At 37.1% G+C, this 20,684-nt stretch overlaps 1 protein-coding gene, 1 long non-coding RNA gene and 1 pseudogene across 3 annotated transcripts in view; 1 reads left to right on the forward strand and 2 right to left on the reverse strand.

Annotated features, from left to right (window-relative positions):
• Positions 1-20,684, forward strand: part of LOC113879248 — a 66,752-nt gene that overhangs the window by 20,360 nt on the left and 25,708 nt on the right. The window lies entirely within an intron of this gene.
• The window catches only part of MAP3K1 (mitogen-activated protein kinase kinase kinase 1), a 76,282-nt gene that overhangs the window by 2,232 nt on the left and 53,366 nt on the right, over positions 1-20,684 (reverse strand). For both annotated transcript variants that reach the window (XM_027520559.1, XM_027520560.1), the window contains exons 7-19: positions 16,604-16,725; positions 15,893-15,974; positions 15,595-15,778; positions 12,995-13,273; positions 9,589-9,710; positions 7,862-7,953; positions 7,407-7,596; positions 5,806-7,087; positions 5,282-5,434; positions 4,147-4,309; positions 2,835-2,966; positions 1,686-1,828; positions 655-786 (exon numbers count right to left, since the gene is read on the reverse strand). In XM_027520559.1, coding sequence (XP_027376360.1) covers positions 655-786; positions 1,686-1,828; positions 2,835-2,966; positions 4,147-4,309; positions 5,282-5,434; positions 5,806-7,087; positions 7,407-7,596; positions 7,862-7,953; positions 9,589-9,710; positions 12,995-13,273; positions 15,595-15,778; positions 15,893-15,974; positions 16,604-16,725 — 3,076 coding nt within the window. The remainder of the gene's footprint in view (positions 1-654; positions 787-1,685; positions 1,829-2,834; positions 2,967-4,146; positions 4,310-5,281; positions 5,435-5,805; positions 7,088-7,406; positions 7,597-7,861; positions 7,954-9,588; positions 9,711-12,994; positions 13,274-15,594; positions 15,779-15,892; positions 15,975-16,603; positions 16,726-20,684) is intronic.
• LOC113879247 lies at positions 17,707-19,035 on the reverse strand (annotated as a pseudogene).

The following is a 20,684-nucleotide window of genomic DNA, read 5'->3' on the forward strand; positions in this document are numbered from 1 at the left end:
ACACCCATTTTATAAACAAGAAAACAGAGGGCAGACAGAATAATTTTCCTACTCACACGGCTATTAAAGGATGGAACCAGGTCTGTACGACTCCAAAATCCAAGCTTTTAAACAAGCACAGGTCTAACTCAAACACTAAAAACTCAATCATTACATTACTCTCTGGTGGAAACGGACAAAGTTAATTTGCGAGTTGTCAGAAGGGTAGAACAGCCTTGGCCTCTGCCTCAGGTATGAACTTTTTAAATACAGTAAATAATAAAATTTGTGACAGTACAATACATAAAGAGCTTCCGGTATTTTCATTTAAAGTTTGGTGTGTGTGTGTGTGTGTGTGTGTGTCCGGTATTTTCATTTAAAGTTTGGTGTGTGTGTGTGTGTGTGTGTGTGTGTGTGTATGTGTGTGTGTGTAGGTACATATTTCACCCAGGGGCAGTGATTCAGTATCTGCTAATTCAGTGTTCACAGTGACTTTATAACGCATGAGAACTGACTGTGATGCTGCCAACATTCTCTGCAGCATATCAACTCCTAGATACACATATACTTATTTCTAGTAAGATATGCTTTCATGTTAGATTGATAGTGAAGAAGAATCCATGAAAATTTGCCTGTTGCCAACTTTAGCAGAAGTCATTTTTATCTCATGATTACCTTAAATATCAAAGCAAGATGATTGGAGTGTTTTTCTGCATTCCAAGGTGGTTTAGCACAAGCCATTTCTATAATAGCACAGCCAACGCTCCATACATCACAGCTCCTACCATACTGCTGACCTCTTAGGACCTAAAATAAAGCAGAGTTAACTTGGAAATATGACTCACTAGAAAAAGAGAAAGCCATTCTTTATTTATGGGTTCTGGTTTTTCTACTTCAGAGAAAAACAGGGGTACAAAGAGCAATTCCATAGACTATCTGTGATTTTATTAATAAGCTTAATTAATTTCCCATGTGGCACAAATACGTTTTGGAGAACTGTGAGCTTCTAAAGCAGAGTCATATCAGAATTTCAAAGCCACCTCAGTACACTTAGTAAACTCAAGGGGACAACTAGTGATCACTGTGTATGAACATGAAGAGCTCTGAACACAACGGAAGAGACCAGGTTCAGAACACAGTTATTTTGTATGTACTTTAGGTTTGCCAGGAAAAAAGTGCTATAAATTACCCAATAATTCTTTTTTAGAAATAGGCATTAATAGATTTGCCTAGAAGAAGGCAATGGCAACCCACTCCAGTACTCTTGGCTGGAAAAACCCATGGACGGAGGAGCCTGGTAGGCTGCGGTCCATGGGGGCACTAAGAGTCGGACACAACTGAGCGACTTCACTTTCACTTTTCACTTTCACGCATTGAGGAAGGAAATGGCAACCCACTCCAGTGTCCTTGCCTGGAGAATCCCAGGGACAGGGGAACCTCGTGGGCTGCCGTCTGTGGGGTCGCACAGAGTTGGACATGACTGAAGCGACTTAGCAGCAGAAGCAGCAGCAGATTTGCCTAAAGGCTATGGAAAGGCAGGTATTAAGGGCCTGAAGATCAAGGATATCATCAAAACCTTAGTTTTAGGGCTGTGGACTTCCAGTTAGTAAGCACATACAGGATAACACTGCAAAATTATTTAGTGTAACACTGCCACACAGAGCTCCAAAATATTTTCTTTCATCACACTCAGAGTTGCTTCTCACCTCAGGTGCCATAAATGCAATTGTCCCCAGTAACTGTCCCTGAAACTCTCCTGCACCGGTTCCTTTTGATGCCAGCCTGGCTGCAGCTCCAAAGTCAGCAATTCTCAGTCTCTGACCTGTGCTGTCAATGAGCAAATTGGCACCTGCCAACAGAAACAGCAAATAACCTTCTATGTTAAAAACAACAGATTAAAAACTCAGTAAAATGCTACTAATGAAATAGGACAATGACAAAAGAAAGACCCCATGTCAGAGAAATCTACTCTCCTTCCCAGTTCACTTCATTAGTAAAGGTATATAGTTCTCCGCAATGTAAAATAAATAAAATCCAAAGCCTCAGAGGGAAAATGGGGTAAAACATCAAGGCATTAGGAATAAAAGCAGAGATTTTGTGAAACTTTAGTGTTAAGCCTTTAATATAATGATTCCTAGCAAAATCTTTCCTCAGAGTTCAATTTTTAGTGTAGTTTACACTTTTAAGACAAAGTTCTGTTTAAACATACTGACCCAGATAGACCAATTCAGACTTTATACTGTAATTTCATAATTATAGCTTAATAAAAAATGTTATAGAAAGGCATTCATGTCAGAAAGCCAAGTTGCTTTTTTTATCTGGCCATGCCACCCAGCTTACGAGATCTCGGTTCCCCATCTACAGATCGAACCCAGGCCTCGGCAGTGAAAGCGTGAAGTTCTAACCACTGTACCACCAGGGAATTCCCCAAAGTTGATTTTAATAAACCAAACTGCAACAGATTTGAGAGGTGCTTTCTTAAAAGAAGTTTATAATATCCCAGTTATTTTAAATAAAACCAAGAACAGAAACCTTTGGGGAAGCAGTACATCATGAGACCAAGATGGGGGAATCAGAGACCTGTATTTTGTACTCAGTTTGCCACCAATTAGCCGTAAGACTGTGTAAAAGTCACAGCTTAAGGAAGGCAGGATATATTATCCTAAAAGTTCTTTTCACTTCTGGTAATTCTAATGATTTACTTAGGAGAAATTTGAGTACTCAGGAGAGATTTGGAGGAAAAAACCCCATAGTGGAGCTCAAGTTAGAAACTATCAACAAAGCTCCAAGTTTTAAAATGACATTTGTTTTCTGCTTATTGGTAATAAGCAGATAGTAATGAAAAGAATTCTTACCTTTGACATCTCTGTGAATGATCTGGTTTTCATGGAGATATGAAAGGCCACGAAGTAATTGCTCAGTATAGTTAATAACTACCGACTCCTTGAAGGCTCCATATTTACTGAGCAAATGAGCCACAGATCCCCCTAAACATGTAATAATAATCATAATTTTAAGCCAAAGTTAAATGGTTTATTATATACTTTGATTATATAAACTTGCAGTGCATGAGCTCACATTTGAAATATTTATCATCTGCATCAGAAGTGAAACTGATTTAAAAACTAACACATTCCAGTAATCTTAAAGTCTATCAATTAGGAGACATTTTCATGGAACCCGCATGAACTGGTTTTCTGGAAAGTCAAGATTTCAGAAACCTTTAAAAGTTAACAATTTTAGATGGAACTATTTCTCATATGTACAATTCACCTCTTTTTGACCAAGATACACAAAATGCCTTTCTTATATACTTAAGTAAACAGTGAAATACTTAAGTAAAAAGAATGGGAGGAGCCAGAAGAACCCAGAATTAGGCTTCCTATCTCACTCAGTAAGCCTCTTCTAGAAGTATTTATAGTCAACACATATACAACCATCAACCACCTACAACCAACATCAGAGAATATAGTAAATAACTGATTTGTAAATAGAAATATCCTCTTCAAACACAAAAGATCTAAGAAGTTAAACCAAGCACTTTTGTATTCATTACACCCCAAGTCATTTATTTTACTGTATATATTTTACTGTATTATGCTGTGTAATACAGAATAAAACTGCTTGTTAAAGCAGATGACAAGGTTCAACTTTATGCTTCAGTGCTAGTATACGTGTAAGTTTTAAAAGCTGTATCTTCCTTTCATTTTTATAGTTATGTTAAAATATCTCATGCTGCTGCTACTGCTGCTAAGTCGCTTCAGTCGTGTCCGACTCTGTGCGACCCCATAGACGGCAGCCCACCAGGCCCCGCCGTCCCTGGGATTCTCCAGGCAAGAACACTGGAGTGCCATTTAAATCTATCCAATTAAAGATGGCCAACTGGACATATATGGATCTTATCACAGAAGGTTTGAATAATTATTCCTATAAAACAATGGCACACAATCATTTTAAAAGACACACTGTAAAAGTTTAAAAGATAATGAATATTTTATTTATATTTAAATGAACAAAATATTTACAGTTTACACAACTGTACTGTTAGAGCAATTTGCTTTTAGAAACCTATTTAATAAAATAAGTGTTCATTAAACTTTTTCCTAAATTTAGTATCAAGCAAAAGTTAAATCTATGTATTCTTTTCTATTTAAAACATGGACATACCTGCCATCCATTCAATGAAGAGATTATAATTGCTCTTCTCGCATGTGGCTCCCAACATCCTAATGATGTTTGGATGATTCAGATGGCTCATCATTCTTATCTCTTCTCTTAATGCTTCTACTACTTCTTCTTGCTCAGAAGATGTATTTCTGACATATGTCACCTGTTTCAATAAACATTTATATAAAGTTCTGAATCCTGATGAGTTTTTATTTATAATTTTCATTAACAATCTGATATAAAATGGACAAACCCAAATTAGCTTATATATCAATAGGAGATTGCATTTATTATGCTCATGGATGCAATGTATATACTTGTTTTAAAAAAACCAAGTCAAAGTCTTCTTAGATAATAAGACTATCTTGCCGCTGCTGCTAAGTCGCTTCAGTCGTGTCCGACTCTGTGCGACCCCATAGACAACAGCCCCCCAGGCTCCCCCATCCCTGGGATTCTCCAGGCAAGAACAATGGAGTGAGTTGCCATTTCCTTCTCCAATGCATGAAAGTGAAAATTCGCTCAGTCGTGTCTGACTTGTAGTGACCCCATGGACTGCAGCCTACCAGGCTCCTCGGTCCATGGGATTTTCCAGGCAAGAGTACTGGAGTGGGGTGCCACTGCCTTCTCCAAAGACTCTATCTTAAGCAGCAGTAAACTATCAGGAGATTTGATAAAAGGCTGGGGCACAGCCACTCTTTCAAAACTGTCAGAAGACAGACTAAAAAATGAGAAAAGACCAATCATAAGAACCAACATGACTTGAAAATGAAAACTTGACTGTTATCATATATTGATAAGCATGCTCATTATAAAGAGTAAACCATAGAAATCCCAAGGTGACACTGCACCAGTAACTTGGCTGAAGGGAGTATAAAACCATACCTCTAATAAATATAAAAAAGCACAATAAGAAACACAACCTTTGTAAGGCCCATCTGGATACCACATCTTATGGTAATCATGCTTCAACTTTCAAATAGACTCATGATGCTTTTGGTGCCCTGGCAACATCTAATTTTGAAATTCAGGTTTCTGAAAACTTAAAGAACTAAAATATATACACACGGGGATATACCCTTTGTTTTTTTACTCATTTTTATAATTTTAATCATTTATAAGCTCACTAGACATTTACCTGTTTAACAGCCATTAAAGTTCCAGTTCCCACATCTTGAGCCTGATAACAAGAAGAGAAGGCGCCAAGGCCTATCTGCTGACCTTTCAGCCATTCACTGTCTTCTCTATAAGGCTGTTTTGCTTTGGTATGTCCTGGTAGAGTCTCTGGTGTCTACATAATAAATGAAAGCAATCTTTTTACTATTAAGAGTATGAGTTTGTGAAATTAGCCTAGCAAAATATTACTCTTGTTTAGTCTGGCTTCCCAAATCACCTATAAACTTGACCTCTGAAAGGACAGTGTTGGTAACCAATGTCAAATGCATAAGTGATTCACCATTGTAGAATCAACCAGAAGCGCCTCTGAAATAGGCAACAAGTATTTATGTTCAAGCAGTAACGCAAAAATTGTTGTACAATTAATTCTGTGTGAAAAATCTGCTTCTTATAGTTAACTCACATTAGAAGCCATATTTCTGAACTAGATTTATTTTATTGCATGGTCCAAGGAAACTCTAACCACTTAAAAGACTCCATACTTACATCTTGTTGAATAATGATGATATCTTCTCCATTTTCAACCTGAAGTTGAGGAACTACGGGGAGGGCATCCTGAGATGCTGACATTGCCATGGCAATCGCTAAAGCTTCTTCTTCTTCAGCTTCCATCTTTTCTTTGCACTTTTGATTATGATTCACATCATCTTTGTAGGTATCATCATTTTCATCTTTTTCAGGAGAGAGCACAGCAACTTCTGACTTAAAAGTTACTGTTGTGTCACTTGAAGGCATAGATGCTTCAAGAAGGTCCTCAATACTGGAGTTGAGCTCTGTATTGACATCTAATCTGCATTTCTCTTCTACTGGGGTGAACACTGTCTCGTCACTGGGTATAACAGCATTACTGCTATTGCTGCTACTGCCAAAGCTGTCATCACATTTGGACCTACTGTTCAAATCAAGTGTCATGCTGTTTTTTGAGGCATCTCCCTGTTTACTTGTATTACTTGGGGTAGGTCGAGATGGCTTTGGCCTGTGTATATTACTAGAGGGTAGGGGTCTTGACTGAGTGAAGATTGGGGAAAGTTTATCTGAGTCTTTGTTTTCAGAACAGTTTCTTTGGAACTGTAGAGAAAACTTACGCTGTGTTTGAGGAGATGCAGAAGGCATTTTGCAGGGAACAAACCCCTGAGGTCTCTGCTTAGAGAGATCTGTCCCAGTGCCAGATGGTACAGATGGGGTTGATGAAGAAGGGGTTGACAAGGCTGGGAACATTAACTGGGAATGAGGAGATGCAGGAGACGCGTTCAGACACTGACTGTGGGGTCTGCCCTTTGTTTGAACCATTGGCTTTGGTTGCTCCATTGTTGTTGAATTAGGAAGTCCTACTGAAATGCTGGCCAGTCGGTCAGAAATGTCCTCTGAACTGGCACTCAATTTTGTAGCACACAGTCCTTTTCCAGTTTTCTCTAAATGGTCCATGCGTTCAAAGGAACTATTGTCCATGGCTTCTGGATAGCTGTTAGGGGCAGATGCCTGCAAAAAGCAGTCATGTCGACCATCCAAAGTGTCTTCTACGCCCAGCTGAATGGCCTCAGCAATTTCCACCTCATCTGCAATAGCCATCAAACGACGCCGCATCCTGGTAAAATGAGTGGAACTAGAAACGTTCAGCATTTCTAACAGTTTTGAAAATACATGGGGTACTGCAGTAACCATTCTTGCAGAACTCAAATATATCCTTCGGGAGAGTTTACCAACCATTGAGTGGGAATTATCAATGGACTGCAAAGCAAAGGTCAGGAGGGACAGCAGCTTCTTATACCTGAAAGAAAAAGCACATTCAATTATGAAACAAATTAAAATTACTGCAAAGTGTATAGAAATAAAAGGGTACTACTTTACAGCTTTTACATTAAAAAAAAAAAAACTGCTTCAGTATAAAAGATCTATATATTTTATTTTAAATAGCCTAGACTTTAGGTGTTTGTCAATCAAATATTTGAGTACTGGTAACCTGTATGTGCTCTGAAGTTTCTGAGTCTCATTAATCTAAAATGTGTCCTTCTTGGATAGGTAATGGTGGGCGTGGGATGGGTTAGGTAAGAAGAGGAAAAGAAACACATTTTCAGAAGAAAAATTACCTGACTTCAACAGGCTCAGCTTGTGAAATATCAGTACTGACAATATGAGGGTAAAATTCAGCAGGAAATTCCAACAGCAGTCTATCTATGAGACAGAGCCGGCCCAGGAGTTCTTGCCAGTTGTTTGATTCAGTTTGGTTTCCAAGAATACAATTTAAGACATAATCAACACCACCAATACCAATGGATCCTACAAAAAGGAAAGCAAAAATAACTGAAAAATAGTGATATTAAAACCTAAAAATATGATCAAGTTACATTTAATAAAAATATTCTAAATTATATTAATTTTAAGAATTTATCTTTCAGATTAATTCCTATTTTAAATGTTGGCTGACCAAGTCAATTTATAAAATTACTTCAAAATCCTGCAACGGCCATATTAGAGATGAGATTAGACTGTCTAAGGAAAATGATAAAATATGCTATATTAATTTTAAGTGAAAAGTTGTTACCAGCTTTAAGTATTTCTCTGCCAACTGCCAACTCTCCTGCTTGGCCTTTGCACAATTCCAATAGCGTTGATATAGACAGCTGACTTGTGCGACTAAAAATGAAAGGAAGCAACATCAGACTTGAGTCTTGGATAAAATACATATTAAAAGGAGAGTAGTAATGTAACGCCATGTGAAAAGGTGGGACAAAATGTTTTTCAGGACTATCACTAAAATTGCATCATTGATGTCACTATCAGTCATAATATTTATTATTAGCTCTAATTTCTTAAATTTTACCTTATTCTCTATGTTAAACACAGAATCTTCACTACTGGTTCTTACACAAGTATTAATTTAAATATCAAACCATATAAAAGGCTTATTTTCATTATCATATATTGTTAAAATAAGAAAGAAGATTCCAATATTTTGATTTCTGGATTTCTGGATTTCCACTAAGAATTGTTAAATTAAAAACAAAATCTTCCCATCTAAAACTTTATATTCTTTTTATATAGCCAGAGTGACTTCTAAATATCATAAAATCTCTTTACCATATTTCTTATAATGTTCCATCATTCAAGTGACCAAACAACCTGACTTTAGAATTTCAGAGTGGACAACACAACAATTGCTATAAAAGCACTGAAATTCTCAGGGGAAAAAAAAGCAAAACCCCAAACCAATATGATATTAAGAAATGAAATTACTTTTCTAGGCATTTTACAAATATGTTAATTTTTCTCAGATATTTATAGTGTTCTCTCTAAGCAACAAGAAAACCTCTAATTCTTACAGTGTGTAGTCTTGTGCAGAGAGACAATGGAGGTGAAAGACAAGACTTGAAAAGATGACAAACAAGTCAAAGTTAAGTGCTGAAATTGTGAGACCCTCTACAGACTATGTCTGTAGAGATTTACGTCTGTGTGATTTAGGGAGGAAGACAAAGTTGGCCTGGAAGAGCTCCCAAAGGAGGTAACTGCAGGGGCAAACTCAGGGACTCAGTGCTCCTAACCACCTGGGATCTGCTGGGACATGAAGAGATTAGAACTGCCCAATGTGTTGACTGGGTTATGCTTTTTGTATGAAAAATGGTCTTTTCCTCCCACTTTATGGAAAGGGGAAAAAAGGAGAGAGAGAGAGAAGGAACCAGTAGTCTAATAAAAGCATAGCTCGTCATGTTCCTTTATCACCATACCTCATTTCTCTACTTTGTATTTTATACCTCCAATTAGGGCTGTTCTGTCCCTTGCTGATTTTTAAGGATATTGCAGGGATATATAGAATTATTGTTATTTGACATAAAGTGTCATAGAGTAAAATTCCATCACAAAAGTATGAAGTTTTTTTTAAATCTTTTTTTTTGGTCCTGATAATACAAACCATGTGTAATAATTTTATTGGTTCCTATCCTGTGTAATTCATTCTCTAAAATGAGATTATACCTCATATATCAGCTATTCTTATCAACTGGATTTCAGTTTTAAGCATATTACTTTAAAATAAAAGAATCACAATAATGTGGAGGTCCATGCAGTTTGTTATCCTGTTTTTCACCTGCCATTAGTTCTTCTTTCTACTCCTTAAGAGCTTTAAACGTTACATGGTAATTTCAAATCTCACATTAGAAAACAATATTCCAGACCTCATTTAATAAGCATGTATCCTACACTCAGCAGGTGTGAGGCTCCGTGCTAGGCTTTTAGGACAAGCGGGTTTGAATCGGTTCATTTATAGGGCCTTACCTATTGACGTCTGCACACTTGACTAGGATGGTGTCTACAACTGGCCGGAGAAGTCTCTGCAGTTTGATTCTTTCTGCCAGACTATGGCAAGGAGTATATACTAGCATGGCTCTCAACGTTTTCTGGGGGAAAAAGACTGAAGGTCAGTTTAACTACACTTAAAAAGCATCAGAGACAATGGCCTAGTCTGAGACACTTTGAGAAATAAAACAATGATAGGAATAGATTATGACCCATAAATAAGAATCCATGAGTTGATACAAATAAAAGACTGAATAAATAGGGAACTCTCAACTATTTTTTGTAATTTTTAAATGTCTGAATTAATTTCAAAATAGTTATTTTAAAAAGAAAATGAGAAAAGGAGCCAATCTGAAAGAGCCTCTAATGGCTAAAGCTGGAATAATTTGGGCAACAAAGTAAATGATGACAGTACTGAAATATAACCCAAAGAATAAAATAAATACCCATAAGTCTATGGTGACAGAAATAAAAAACTGAATAAATATATAAATGAGAAAAGACAGATCTTTTTCATAAAAGAGTTACAATTAAATAATACAGAAGGAATATGGGAAATAGAAGCTAATCATTAGGATACTACAGTAATGATTGCTGTAGGCAAGATAACTCTGTGGCTAGAAACAGAGTTTTCACATAGTCTCAAAGTATCTGCCCCAAGACCCTTACTAAGAGTGAATTTACAGCACCCAGTAGATATCCCCGCAAGCCAGTGATGAAGGATGATGGCATCACCAACCATAAGACACACCAATGTGATGCACCCCCGATACTGAAGCACTGAGAAGGGCACATCACCTCTGGTGTTCTTACAAAAAATGCATAGTGTGATCATGAGAAAATACCGGATAAAACCAAACTGAGTGACATTCTTCAAAATAACTGGCCAATACACTTCAAAAGTGTCAAGGTCTACAAAAGACAAGGGAAGACTGAGGGACTGTCCCAGATGGGAGAGGTTAAGGGGCATGATAACTAAGTGACACGTGAGACTGTGGATTGGATCCTAGAAGAGAAAAAAGACATTAATGGAAAACCCGATGAAATCTGAGTAAAGTCTGTGGTTTTAGCTGTAAAGGACACAGTTGGGACAGCTGGGGATATTTGAATATGGACTTTATAGTACATAATAATATTGTTATTAATGCTAAATTTTCAGAGCTTGCTGACTGCATTGTGGTTATACAGAATAATGTATCTGTTCTTAGGAGATAATTAGAGATACATGCTAGAGTATTGGAAGTGAAATGTCATGATGCCTACACACAACTTTCAAATGGTTCAGCAAAAAATTATATATGGGGAGAGAGGAGAAGAGAAAACAAAGAAGGGCAAGAGGAAGGGGGAGAGGGAAAGGAGAGCTCTAAGGGCAGGAACCACACCTGCCCCCACGGTGTCTGGCACACTAAGTAACCGTAGAGGAATCGGAAGACAGTATCATTCAGAGCCCCTCTACTCTAGGAGCTCACAAGTGCACTGGGGCACCATCTGAACTTGGTAATAAACAACTGGATGGTAAAGCGGTATACCAAACAGTTCAGTATGTCTGAAGCTCTATGCTGGAAAACAATAAGAAGAAAGAAGTAATCTTTATTCTACAGTATGCTGGTCTTTATTCTATAGTATTCTGTAGGATGCTGGGTCTCTCAAGATGCTAACATGAAAAACAGACCATGGTAAGATAAGTCTGGGAGATAATGCATCTTATGCTATGATTAGATTCCTAATGTATATTAACTTATAAAGCTTCCTAGAAGCCTTTCAGTGAATAGACCCATTTAACCTCATGTGACTCTGTGCTTACCAATTTTAACTGAACACAGACTCTTTCTTCAGGGAACTTCTCATAACCCATCCAGACTTCCACAGAATATGCTTTAGGAAATGCTGTTGAAGAAACAGAAACCTCTAAAGGTTTCTGAGCTGGGGAATAAAGTGGCATTTAAGGAACAATGATGGCCACTATATTCAACTTTGCTACAATGCACTAGACATTATGGTTAGAGGTTTCTATTTCAAACCTGAGAGATAAATATTTTCATTATTTTATAGGTGAGGAAGCTAAAATTTAAGAGTCCTAAAGTTACACTGCCAGCACACTGGAGAATGGGAATTTGAATCAAGTTCTCTCTGATTTTGACCAGACAGCCTAGGCTAGTCCCAGTTTAACTAGCAAATTATTCAAGTATTCCAGTTGGGATGGTAAATTATGAGTTCACTCCATTTTGACTCCAAACTAATGTTCATAACCCTACGCCATACTGCTATTCAAAAAGAAGATTTTACAGGCATAGTTGTTAGAGGATGGATTAGAAAAAGAGTAAGAGTGGAAGTTTCCAGGTGGCGCTAGTGGCAGAGAACCGGCCTGCCAACGCAGGAGACAGAAGAGACTCTGGTTCCATCCCTGGGTGGGGAAGATCCCCTGGCGGAGGGCATGGCAACCCACTCCAGTGTTCTTGTCTGGAGAATCCCATGGACAGAGGAGCCTAGAGGGCTATAGTCCATTCGGTCACAAAGAATCAGACAAGACTGAAGTGACTTAGCACGCATGGAAGAATAGAAGCAGAGAGATGAATGAGTTTTCAAAAGATCAGGTAAGAATTATTCTGAAGCACTGGTTCTGAACTGAGGGCATTTTTAACCCTCAGGAGACACTGAGCAATGCTTGGAGACACTACTGGTGGTTATGACTAAGGAGAGGAGAGGGTTGCCACTGCCATGTAGTGGGTAAAGACCAGGAATGTCGCTAAACATCCTGCGACGCATAAGATGCCTGTCTCAATGTCAGTAAGTGTGGAGGCTGAGAAACTGTTCTAAAGATGTACATACTCATAATTTTAGCTTACAAAATTACAGAACAGCCTCCTTGTCATTCTGTCTCAACATGAAACACAGCTTCTAACAGATTAAACTAGAAAAACAACTCAGTAATTTATGTTACAGAGCCCTCTTTTGTGAAAAGGTTTCTGAATTTCCATACAATGTTTATTAAAAATCAGCTCTTAATGTCTAATACTAAATTTTTTATAAAACCAAAGGTAACTTTGGTTACTTTGCTATCCCATAAAATATTTTCAATCTGGTCGTGTATAAGGTAAGGCAAACAAAGATATGAACAGCTAACTATTGCTACTTTAGAAGAGCATATAAGAAAACTTGACCAGATTAAAATAAGTAGAATCTAGATGAAGATGCTAAATGGAAAATTGCAATTTCCTGGGATTATAAAATAAAAACAAAATTTGGATTTTCCAAAATCAAATTATGTAGTTTTACTGAATCTTAAAAATGATATCTGCAAGCTGTCAAGAAGGAAAAAAAGAAAACAAACCAACAACCCAACGCAAACCCAAAAAAGGTACAGTTAGAGAATAAAGCTACTTACTAAAGCAGCAACGTACACTTTGTAGACAGGGTCAGCACAGACCATTGACAAAACGTTGCAGCATGCCTCTACCACATCTCCTGAGATACTGGTCTGGGAAGACCCACTGGTGGCTCCAGCACTTGGACCGCTTCCGCTACTGCTCCCAGAATTTCCAGTGCTCTCCCCATTTGCCAACAGCAGAGCCCCACTAACGTCGTGGGAAAGACGTCTGAGAGCCATCTCTCTTACATTCCAGTTTCTAGAAAATAAGCAGCCAACGAGTTCCATTCCAAATACCTATAGTCAAACAGACAAAATGAATTCAATGTGAAGAAAAACTAAAGTGTTTTGAATTAAGTATGACTTTTGATTACTAAAGGAAAATAGGACATTTCTTAAATCTTCACCATACTATAAAATTTTCAAATGTGTCCATAAGAACCTACTCAAATTTAACTAGTAATTATCAAAAGTCCTTAACATTTATTAGCTCCAGTAAAACTAAGAGTGAACACCATTAAGTAATCAGATAGATATATATATATTTCTGTGCTCCTGTACTTAAACTAAATGTATCTGTGAAGAACCCCAAATTTTTATTTTTGTTAACATAGTTTGCAGAGAAAAAACTGAAGCAAGATTTTAAAAGACCAAATCAAGAAAGGTACTAGAGCAAGGTGTTTAAGAAGTTAACAGAATTTCTCTTACTTGGTTAATTAGAAAAAAATACAATGAATAGAGTGGAAAAACCCACAAGACTAAAAAACAACAACTGTGTTCAAATCAGCAAAGGATAATGAAAAATACGTATAATAATTGAAGTGTATATCATTATAGTAATTACTACCACTTCTGCAAAGCCAGAGAGTCCTGAAAGAAGGGGTGCATGGTCTTGACATTATGGACCAGTTAGCTAAAAGTAAACAATGTCTAAGATAACATTATATGAAAAATTTCTAACTATTAGAGACTGAATAAACATGATTTGGGGGAAACAAATAATGACAGTTTTTGTGTGTTCTGTTTTAGAATGATAGTAAAGGAGACTTAAATCAATTAGAATCTAGTGAATTGATTGTATGCCTAGCACTGTTAAATGGGGCTTCTCTGGTGTCTCAGATGGTAAAGAATCTGCCTGCAGTGTGGGAGACCTGGGTTCGATCCCTGGGTTGGGAAGACTTCTTGGAGGAGGGCATGGGAACCCACTCCAGTATTCTTGCCTGGAGAATCCCCATGGATGTAGGAGCCTGGCGGACTGCAGTCCCTGGGGTTGCAAAGAGTTGGACAGAACTGAGCGACTAAGCACAGCACTGTTAAATAGCATACCATGAGTCTTATGTCTTATATGATAGTCCTCCTAAAAAAACAAGAATATATAGCTTAGTCCAACCTACAGCTTAAGCAAAACAAACTAGACCTCTGCCTTGAAAAAATGGCATCCAAGACTCAGTATCAACTTGAGAGTTTTCTTGAGGAATCATGAAGGGGCAGGTGAGGGGCTATGTTAAATACCATTAATGAATTAGATAAAATATTTATTAAGTCTGTAAATTTTATTAGAATCCTATTGGGTTGTTAACATGCTAAGAAAAGAGAATTCTAAAGCTTCAGGACTATAACAGTCACAAAAAGAAAAAGAGAAATTCTACTGTTGTATGTATAAGCGTAATGAGTTAACCTGTGTCTGCTTACAAATTTAATAGAATTTACCAGATTATCAAAAACATTTTATTTCACTATAATCTATTGGAGATATTGTCTGGTTTTGGATTATACATTTTAAAAAATAATAGACTAAGCAGATAACAACAAAGAAAACCATTAGAATCCAACCAACCGACTGAAATTCTGATCTACTAAGGATGAGAAAGCATTTAAGCAGAAGAGAAGGTAAAGGAATGGAAACTACTCTTACAAATAAAAATGACTAATATACAAGGTAAATGCCATATATTTTTTCTTATTCCTCCATTCATTAAGTATTAAGTACCTGACATATGCCATGAGAATACCAATTGGAGAAACGGAGTTTAAATGGCAACAAGTGAGAAAAATAACAAATTCTTGGCAGGAATGGGATTAAACACTGGAACAAGTTGGTATTAAATGGTTCTAGTGTCTATCCTTGAATAAGGATATTCACTTTTATGTCCCTTAGTCTAGAGGTGGGAGGTGAGACTGCAAAGAATTTTTAAAGTTCCAGCTCTATTATAAGCGGCATAGTATTAATATACATGCGTGCGTGCATGCTTAGTTGCTCAGTCGTGTCCAACTCTTTGTGACCCCATGGACTGTAGCCCGTCAGGCTCCTCTGTCCATGGGATTTCCCCAGGCAAGAGAGAATACTGGAATGGGTTGCCACTTCCTTCTCCAAGGGATTGTCCCCACCCAGGGACTGAAGCTGCATTTCCCACACCGGCAGGCGAATTTCTTACCAATGAGCCACCTGGGAAGCCCCAGCAAAGTATTAACACCAAAGGTCAAATTAAAATTTTCAGTGGAATACAAGTCATGATGGAGGCAAGCAAAAGTACTTTCTTAAATTATAAACTGGGGAGACAACTACATTAACTAGCCTCAAATGGTTCTTTGAGGCATGAAGAACAAGAACTACTTGCCTGAATCCAAGGCTCAGCTAAATCTTTGTAAGAAGGAGGGATCTGCTGAGTCCCGTAATGAGTAAGGGTAAGACTGCCCTCCTGATTCCTCCGCTGGGACCCAGCCAAGGCATGCTGCTGGGTGGTCTGCTGCTGTGGAGCTCGCAGGGGAGAAGGGGAATCCACAGGGCTGGACAACTCGTGGCTGAATGAAAAGTGAACAGAGATTGCTAAGAAGAATTAGCAGATTTAAAGGACACTGTGAGAGCATTTTTATTCTTTATTAAACATATCCAAATCATTAACGCATAATTATTACCTGTAGAAATCGTGGGATCTCCACTTCGACCTACAAAGGGGACATATTAAAGGTTCTCTATTTCTTCTACATTCTTCTGCCCCTGAAAAATTATGGGAAAAAAACTTACAAAAACATAAATGTTTAACATTTACTATTTATGTAATAATTATTCATAATGGCTAGTATAGGGTTTATATATGGAAGGAGCCTCAAAACTTATATAACGTTTACCTAAAGGACGTTTACCTATAATGTTTACCTAAAAGGAAAACACAGTAGGCTAGATTATTCTGATGCTCGTAATTTTTGCAAATGCTATTAGTTATGTAACAAGTATCTTATTTACTGTTTTCCAAAACATCCTGCCCACTTGATAATCTGGTCACATCATGCAAACCTTGCTTTGACGTTACCCTCTCTGGCACGCCCTGCCCAGGCATTCTTCCATCCCCTTCCCTCCAGGTGCACCCACCAGATCGGAACTGTTTCTAATTCTGTGCACGCCTTTCATTACCAGGGGTCACACTTTATAACATTTCTTTGCTCACACAGCTCATCTCCTAACAAATCTAAAGTCTTATTTGTTGAGAAGTTCACACAGGGCCTAGGTATGTACTTCTTTTCGCCCCTCACCAGTGTCGCCAAAGGCCATGTTAAAATCCTACATCATACAGTTAGCTGTTAGAGGAACCGTGCTGACTAAGCACAGGGAGAAAAGGTGCCACGTACAAATGGACATGCAGTGGTGGTGCAGCTTGTTCCTGCAGCCGTCTTCACACACTGTAAGACTTTCTTCATCAAGCATGCCCAACAAGCAAATAGGACACATCTGTTCCTCTTCATCTTTTATACTATAAGGAAGGGGACACAAAGGCATTAACTACAAAAGAATGTTAACAGAATTAAAGCCATATGCTAAAAACAATTTTGGTTTCTTCACACTATGAAAAAATTCATTAGAAATTCTTGTTTAGGAGCGTTGTGTACATAAACTACTTGAGAAGTATTTTTGCCAACAAAGGTTCGTCTAGTCAAGGCTATGGTTTTTCCTGTGGTCATGTATGGATGTGAGAGTTGGACTGTGAAGAAAGCTGAGCGCCGAAGAATTGATGCTTTTGAACTGTGGTGTTGGAGAAGACTCTTGAGAGTCCCTTGGCCTGCAAGGAGATCCAACCAGTCCATTCTGAAGGAGATCCAACCAGTCCGTTCTGAAGGAGATCAGCCCTGGGATTTGTTTGGAAGGAATGATGCTAAAGCTGAAACTCCAGTACTTTGGCCACCTCATGCGAAGAGTTGACTCATTGGAAAAGACTCTGATGCTGGGAGGGATTGGGGGCAGGAGGAAAAGGGGACGACAGAGGATGAGATGGCTGGATGGCATCACTGACTCGATGGACGTGAGTCTCAGTGAACTCCAGGAGTTGGTGATGGACAGGGAGGCCTGGCGTGCTGCGATTCACGGGGTCGCAAAGAGTTGGACACGACTGAGCGACTGATCTGATCTGATCTGATCTGCTGTTATAATATACAGTAATTTTGAATGTGGTTTAACCTTTCCTTGCTATGAATATAATTCAATAAATGAACTAAATCTCAAGAGATATATGTATCACCCAAATTTTGTTAGTGCACCTTTTGAATAAATGAACTACCCTAAGATCTATGTATAAACATACTACATGCCAACACTGTCAAGATTTCAAGTATTGGAAGGACTATAGAACTCATCTATTCCCCATCCTTAAGTATGAAGGCCTATTTCAGACATTTTTGGTGAGTATATAATCTGGTCCAACTTTCCTAGAAAAAAATCTAAAAACAACTTTTTTTGATCCTCTGAGGCATTTTATTTGTATGTATTACATCCCTAGAAAAAGAATCCAAGTATTTTCCCTCCTGTGTGTTTTTGTCTTGCTTCTTTATGGTCCATGATGCCAGGTAGGATTGTCAGTACAGTGAAACCAGGCTGATGGGACAGAAGCAGGTTATGCTGCCATTTTTCTAGATCTCTGAGGTGGACATCAAATCTGGGGCTGATCTCTCCTCCCTTGTTTAGCCTGGCTGTGAGGTTCCCAACAATTTTCCCAGCCCTGTGATCATCGATGATTTCAAATTCACCAATGTAACCATGCTTCATCATCACAGTTAGAAACCTGACAATAACCTGGATGATGAGCACGGCCTAATAAGCATCTGGCATTTGCCTCTCTTTTCAGCATTATTGATACTCTTGAAAGTATCAGCCAGGACATTCAAGCACATCATTATGGCAGCATGGAAAGATGATGGAAAGAGCTAGAAACAACTATTCTTAATGTACACAATCTTTCAACTAGACTTCTAGGAATATACCATAAGGAAATAAAGATACAAATAATAAAGATATATGTGTGAGAATGTTCATTACAGTACTACTTAGCATAATGAAAAAAAAAAATCAACCAAAGGAACATCAAAAGGAGGTTAAAAAAAAAAGTACACCCAGACACTATGAAGCCTTTGAAAAGGATCAGAGATCCATACATAATGACAAAGAAAAATATTTATAATGTACTATATGATGAAAAAATAGCAGATAACATGACAGAATTCTAACTTGTACAGAATGGTTTCATTTATGGCAAAACTGTAACTTTATTATGTGTATTTGACTTATATGATAAATATAATTATACTGTATATACCATTCCCATTATATACAAAGTAAGTATGATATCAGTAAGAAAAATATTAGCAACTCAGTAGTAAAACAAGCAAAGAAGATAAAAAGGCAGCTGACTTAAGAAAGACCAATAGTGAATAAACATAAAAAGAGAAGTACAAAATACATGTTATATTAATAAAGCTCTTATTTTATTTGTCTTTGGCGGGGGTGGGATAATCTGACTGACAAAAATTAAATAGGTTGATACTGATAGGAAAACAGGCTCTCATATACACTACTGGTGGGAGTGAAAAAATTAAAATTTTTAGAAGACTTTGCTAGTATTTCTTAAGATACTAAACATACATATCCATGACCTAAAGAACCTGTTTTCTAGAATGCTTTCCTTCAGAAATATTTCAAGTTAATAGAAAATCCATTGCATTTAATTAGGCAAAAAAAGAAAAAAAATAGAGCTGTTGTAAAGAATCCACCTGCCAATTCAGGGGACACAGAGACACAGGTTCAACCCCTGGGTTGGGAAGATCTCCTGAAGTAGGAAATGGCAACCCACTCCAGTATTCTTGCCTGGGAAATCCCATGAACAGGAGCCTGGCGAGCTATAGTACACGGGGCCACAAAGAGTCAGAAGTGACTGAGCATCTGAGCACAAATGTCCATTAATTATGGCAATAGCAAAATACATTGTGTTATATCCATATAATCTTACATGGCTGTAATAAGAAAGTAGTATATATTTTTGTACTGAGGAAAATGTTCTTGATATATAAAGTGAAAACATTTTTTATTTAAAAAGCAAGCTGCAGATCAAATTATGTCATGACTTTATATTTGTTTAAAAATAATAAGATGAGAAGTATTGGGAGTAACGCAGCCATGCCCCATGCTGTCTGTGGCTACTTCAGCTACAGGGAAGAGCCGAATAGCTGTGACAGAGTCCCAATAACCCTCAAAGCCCTAAGTATTTAAAGTATAAAAATGTTACCTGTAATACCACCAGTTAAAAACAATTAAAATTTTTACTCATTTATTTAAGCACCTGTAATACCTTTTATATATAAAAAATGGGTTCATGCATGACAGATAGTATAATCTGGATTTTATTTCATACCATTCAATAGTCTTCAAAAGCATAATTTTAATGGCTGCATGAGATATTCATAATATGGGTATATCTTAACCATTCAGTTGCTGGATATTTAAGTTGTTCCAAGTTCTTCACCATAGTACTGTGAGAAACAGCCATATATGTAAGTCTTGGGCATTTTTCAGATTAAATTTTTTTTCTTAAAAAAAAAAAAAGTAATACATATACTGGATTAATGACTATAAATATTTTCAAAAGTCACGTTACTTTTTTCCAGAAAGGCTATACCACTTTACATATATAGTAAAGCATATCTTATAAGAACTGAACTGTCTCATTACAATCTATTAATTCTGTAAATTAATCTGATATATATATATAATATATATTTTTAAATAAGCATTTTCTTAGTTTTTGATTGCCTGAAAAATTTTCATATGTTTGTTAGCCCCTTGAAATTCTTCTGTGAAAATTCTTCTCATGCTCTTTGCCCACTTCTGTACTGGATCACAGGTTTCTATTGTTTTGGTGGTACAGTTTTGTTAATTATTTTTTAATACATTCAATCTGTCCCAAATCTGTTTTTCAGTGCTTCTTATATACTATTTTTAAATTAATATAAAATGTGATAAGATCTCCAGATAAATTTTCTTTTTCTTGATTTTAGTCTTAAAATATTTACTTTAGACATAAAATTCTGTGATTATATGAAACATTAACCTTCTTACCTACACAGTATACTCTTAGTTAAGATTACAACTTCTTCAGTTTCCCCCCTTGGATACAATAAATCCAAATAAATAAATTAAAAGAAAAAACCCACGAATTATGGCAGCCCATATTTAGAGGGTGCCTTTTTCATCTTAGAGAGAGAGAGACACTTTCTACTGGCTACCTGGTTTTAAGCATTAATTTCTTTTCCAAAATAAAAAGCTACAGAAATATGAATCAAAAGGAAAAAGGCTCTAGAATAAGTTTGGGTAAGGAAGCTTGAGAAATAAAGCTAATTTTTTCCATTTATTTAGAAGAAATGAAGGCTAAGAGAAAGAGTCCTCAAC

The sequence above is a fragment of the Bos indicus x Bos taurus genome, chromosome 20, assembly GCF_003369695.1.
Source record: "Bos indicus x Bos taurus breed Angus x Brahman F1 hybrid chromosome 20, Bos_hybrid_MaternalHap_v2.0, whole genome shotgun sequence".
Lineage (NCBI taxonomy): Eukaryota > Metazoa > Chordata > Mammalia > Artiodactyla > Bovidae > Bos > Bos indicus x Bos taurus.